General features: G+C 34.1%; 1 protein-coding gene across 1 annotated transcript in view; it reads left to right on the top strand.

Moving 5' to 3' along the window:
• The first annotated feature begins 1,769 nt into the window (after positions 1-1,769).
• Positions 1,770-5,268, top strand: part of nae1 (nedd8 activating enzyme E1 subunit 1) — a 12,871-nt gene continuing 9,372 nt past the window's right edge. The window contains exons 1-10 of the mRNA XM_079866233.1: positions 1,770-1,894; positions 2,268-2,371; positions 2,473-2,533; positions 2,697-2,727; positions 2,817-2,888; positions 4,291-4,370; positions 4,546-4,655; positions 4,795-4,904; positions 5,015-5,077; positions 5,176-5,239. Of these exons, the coding sequence (XP_079722359.1) occupies positions 1,845-1,894; positions 2,268-2,371; positions 2,473-2,533; positions 2,697-2,727; positions 2,817-2,888; positions 4,291-4,370; positions 4,546-4,655; positions 4,795-4,904; positions 5,015-5,077; positions 5,176-5,239 (745 nt within the window). The 5' untranslated portion in view covers positions 1,770-1,844. The remainder of the gene's footprint in view (positions 1,895-2,267; positions 2,372-2,472; positions 2,534-2,696; positions 2,728-2,816; positions 2,889-4,290; positions 4,371-4,545; positions 4,656-4,794; positions 4,905-5,014; positions 5,078-5,175; positions 5,240-5,268) is intronic.

Genomic DNA, 5,268 nt, shown 5'->3' with positions numbered 1-5,268 from the left:
AAGTACAATGAAAAGTAATTGCAGGATGTTTCCTATCATTTTAAATGACCAGAATGCATCTGTGACAAAGGGTTCTAAAAATATGGCTTCTTATAAAAAAGTGTTCCTGTGGCTCAATTTACCCCAGGTTTGGGGTAAGTTAATCCGAGTTAGTGGGTAAGTTGCACTATCTGGGTGTAAACTGACCATCCAACTGAATCTGAATTAAACCCATGACATTTTAAAGATAATTGAATTGAATTTAATTGAATTGAATTGAATTGAATTTAAGATAATTTAATAATGAATTAGAAGGAATTAATAAATGTCACTGAAACTAATAAACATTTCAGTCAAAAGGTTCTTGGCATAGTTTTTCTGCAATGTCAACATTGACTACAATGAAGGAGGAAAGATAAATGATTAAGCATCTTCTGGTTCCTATCAGAGAAGGATTTGGTGTAGGCTACTTGTACATTGTTCCTATCAAATAAACAAAAACAAAAAAAGATCAACTAAACCAGTTGCGTAATATTACATTGAAATTATACCAGTTTATACTTTAGAGATTTAACTTTACTACAGTGCCTTATGGTGGGGTAAGTTAAAACGCTGGCTCAATTTACCCCACAGTGTTTGGCTCACTTTGCCCCATAAGCTGCCATTTAACAAAACTAGCTAAGCTAAATTATTTGCATGGTTTTGTACATTGCTAAATCACCAATATGGATCATAAATATTTTTAGACCTGAACAAATTTGCTTTGATGTAACAGCAATTACATATGTTATGTTAACATTTTACTTTGACAAGCAGTTTTTAAAGTAAATGGGTGCTTTCCCCTCCTCCTATGTGTCTTCACAGTCTGGCAGAAATGATGGGTAGTTCCAAAATATATGGTTACATCACAATAAATGTGTATAGTTGCCAAGATAAAGGTGGTGGGTCAACTTACCCACTGGCTCATCTTACCCCAATCCCCCAGCCCCAATCTTATTTGCATCATGTAGCCTATAAATGCTCAAAGCGTTGTTCTACCAGACTGCTTGACAACAACATCCCATGAATCCTTGAAATCCCAATATTACCCTCTTTCCTTATTTGTAAAGACAAACATTCCACATTCCATGAAACCACACAATAAGATTAAATAACAATAGCAAGCTGCAACTAAGAGCAAGGAAATAAATAGGATATAAAAACAAAAAATGGAATGATAAATGGTATAAATCAAATGGAAAACTACTTGAATGATATAATGATTACAAATGGTTATAAAACACATTTAAGAAAATGAATAAAATAAACAAAACACAAATTTGCTCTCTTGAAGACAAACACACAGGACGAAAAGTTCTTTGACTGATGATGCTGACAGCTAGAGATTCGAGAGGAGCAGGAGTCATTGTGATTTTTGTTGTGATGTAGGCTGTTTTGTAAAAGGACATGGTGTGATTGACCCGAATGTTAGCATTAGTGAATTCATGTAAAGCCACTCTTTGTCAGTCAGGCTCAGGCAAGTGATTCATCCTTTTCGCGTAGTTATGCACAAATCTAATTCAAGAAAAGAAAAGAAAAGAAAAGAAAAGAAAAGAAAAGAAAAGAAAAGAAAAGAAAAGAAAAGAAAAGAAAAGAAAAGAAAAGAAAAGAAAAGAAAAGAAAAGAAAAGAAAAGAAAAGAAAAGAAAAGACAATCAAAAGAGCTGCGATATCGTTCACATTTCAAGCAGAGCAATGGCTCCACCTCCTGGTCAAACGGAAGAAGAACATGTCTGTCTGCATCGAATCTGCGACTGTCGATCTGAAAATAGTGAAACAGCGGCGTGCCGGTAGGGATCAAGCGGCCACGGACAGAAGCAGAGGACCATGACAGACCTCAAAACGAGCAAAGAGCAGAAGTATGATCGACAGCTCAGGTATGTATATATATCAGTCTGTTTATTAAACCACAGAATAATGCGATATACATGCACAGTGATTCCATTTCATCATTAGTTTTAGCCTTTCGTATTGCATGAACGTTGACATACATACTGTAGAGGCCCATTGGTCATGGCAAGAGCTTTAATCATGTCAGAGTTTCATCAGATTCATCATACTTTAATTCAATACTCTACAGCATGATCAGTCTAACTCCATAGCCTGGTAATAACATAGCTAAGCAGGAACCTTTGATGTATTCATCAGCTTGACTGTTGTCTGTCTGTATGTATTTATCAGATGATGTTATTATTATAGTTATTCTTAAACACCGGTTATTGAGTGTTGGTTATTATATGTTTGTATCAGGTTGTGGGGGGATCATGGACAGGAAGCACTTGAAAATGCCCATGTGTGTCTCATCAACGCCACTGCATCCGGCACTGAAATCCTCAAGAACCTTGTCCTGCCAGGTATCAGTCTCTCGCTCACTGTACACCTCAAATCATGACACTGGGAATCTGTATGGTTTGTTGTGTTAAGTTAACAGGATATTTTCTGTTCTTCTTCTTAGGAATCGGAGCATTTACCATAGTCGATGGACACAAAGTCTCAGGGGAAGATGTTGGAAACAAGTACATTTATTGGCCTCATAATCATTCTCTTGGTTTCTTAATAATCTCAAGTAGATTTTAAGTTTAAGAAATGCAGTGTGATGTATGGATAAATATACCAGATTGCACAGTGTAGAAAATGCTTCTGAAGAAGACATGATCATGCTTTGATCTTTTTCTGCAGCTTTTTTCTCAGAAACAGCAGTATTGGGAAGGTAAGCAGATCTGTGTCGGCTGTTTCAATTAAAAATATTTTACAAACCTAGTGTGACATATTCTGAATGATGTTGTGTGTATTTTGCAGAACAGGGCTCAGGCTGCTACTGAACTGCTGCAGGAGCTCAACAGTGATGTGTCTGGAAACTTTGTGGAAGAGGTCAGCGTTAATGTCATAAAATGTATTGTGGTTTTACTATCAGTATTAAGACCAGGGCCCAGTTGCATAAACATAGCCAATATGTTAAGACTAGTGTGACCAACTAGCAGTTAGTTAGGGGTAATCAGTCTTGCTTTTCGGTATCAAATCATTTTTATGTAACTGTCAGTCTTCTTGACAGTTATGAACAGTCTTAAATAAACCAAAATGATGACTGACTTGTAGGACTGTAGTCTTAGCAGTTTAAGCAACCGGCACCAAAGTTAAATTTAGATTTTTTTTTATTAACAAAAATAAACTTTAAAAACAAAGTTTTTTAATTACCTTTTTATTTAGCTGTTTTATATGTTTTATTACTTTTTCAATTTTCACTTTTTTTTTTCTCATCAAGAATATAGCCATTGTAGCTGGCATGGAATTAAACTATAAACAGTCAATCAAACAATCAGTCAACTATCAGCATTATGATGTGTTATTTAAAGGCCTAGAGTCTGCTATACACAACCAGTCAAAAATTTGGACACACTTGCTCAAAACTATGAAATTGAAAGTATAAGAATTATGTAGTGACTGAAACAAATCAAAACAATCTTATTGTTCAAAGTTTCCACCCTTTGCCGATATTATAGCTTAAAATTATAATGTTAGTTTAAAAAAATCATTAACTGCCTTTCAAAAGTTTGGGGTCAATCGATCAATTATACTTTTATTCTGAAATTAACACTTTCATTCAGCAAGGATGCATTTAAATGATAAAAAGTGACAGTAAAAAACATTTATAATGTTACAAAATTTTTAATAAACGCTGTTCTTCTGAACTTTCTACCAATCAAAGAAACCTGAATTTGTTTTACAAGAATATTAAGCATCACAACTGTTTTCAGTATTGTTATTAATTAGAAATGTTTCTTGAGAACCAAATCAGCATATTAGAATGATTTCTGAAGGATCATGTGACGCTGAAGACTGGATCACAGGAATAAGATATATTTTAAAATATATTAAAATCGAAAACAGTTATTTTACATTTTGATTTATAAAGGATCATGTGACACTAAAGACTGGATCATAGGAATAAATTATATTTTCAAAATATATTAAAATAGAAAACAGTTATTTGACAATATGATTGCTTTACTGTATTTTTGGTCAAAAAAATACTTGGTGAGCATAAGGGAGTTCTTTCAAAACATTTTAAAAAATAATAATTTTGACCGTAAATGGTTTGAACAGTAATGTAAGTTGGTGCAATTTTTTCTTTTTTTTTTGATGAAGCATTTAATCATAAGCCTTTATTTTAAAAGGGATTTAATATTGTGAGTGACATACATTCAGTCAAGTGAGAGGTAATGTGTCTTTTCGAGTTTTCATCTAAGTATATCTATTTTTTTATTATCTTCAGTGTCCCGATAAGCTTTTGGACAACGACCCTGAGTTTTTTCACAGATTTAGTCTGGTAATTGGCGTCCAGCTTCCAGAAAGGTATTACTAAAACACAAATCTGAATATATTGTGCCTTTTATTTAAATTTGTTAAATGCATTACCAAACAGGTATGTTCAAAAAACATATATATGCTAAAATTTGATGGGTTGTATTATGCTGTTTTTTCAAATCAGCTTATATTAACATGTTATTTTTTATTTATTTATTGTCAGCACATGCTTGAGGCTGGCCACTGTGTTATGGGAGGCTGGTGTGCCGTTCCTTGTATGTAGAACATATGGACTCATTGGTTACATGAGGCTGATTGTGAAGGAGCACACAGGTAATAATCATAGTTTCTTGAAGCAAAATGTGTTTTTATTGGCAATGCAATAGGATGTTTGACTTGTGGTCCGACAACTTGCTAGATGGACTAGTGAGTTTATGTACTTATTATACATAAAGACTTTCTCTCACTGTAGTGGTGGAGTCTCACCCAGATAATGCCTTAGAGGACCTGAGACTAGACCAGCCGTTCTCAGAGCTCAAACACCACATAGAGTCCTATGACCTGGACAGCATGGAGAAGAAGGTCAGATTAAAGATGATGACAGAGCATTGTCTTTTTGTTTTATGTGACTGACTTTTTAAGGTGTGCATGTGCTTAAAATTGATAGCAGTTTAATCTTTATTTTGTTTTAGGATCACAGTCATACACCATGGATCATTGTGGTTGCCAAATACTTGGAAAAGTGGTATAGTGAGGTAATTTTTTGACATACTCTTAAAAGCTTTCTGACCATGAGACCTCCTAAATGTCAGACATTTCGATTTATTTTATTTATTTTATGTTTTGGATCCAGCACAACTCTCAATTACCGAAGAATTATAAGGAGAAGGAAGCTTTTAGACAACTCATCAGAGAAGGTAATGTGTCATATCAGAGATTTGCCATG

The sequence above is a fragment of the Squalius cephalus genome (assembly GCF_949319135.1).
Source record: "Squalius cephalus genome assembly, chromosome: 3".
NCBI lineage: Eukaryota > Metazoa > Chordata > Actinopteri > Cypriniformes > Leuciscidae > Squalius > Squalius cephalus.
The sequence above is the reverse complement of the archived record's forward strand: the minus strand, read 5'-3'. Positions and strand labels throughout refer to the sequence as shown.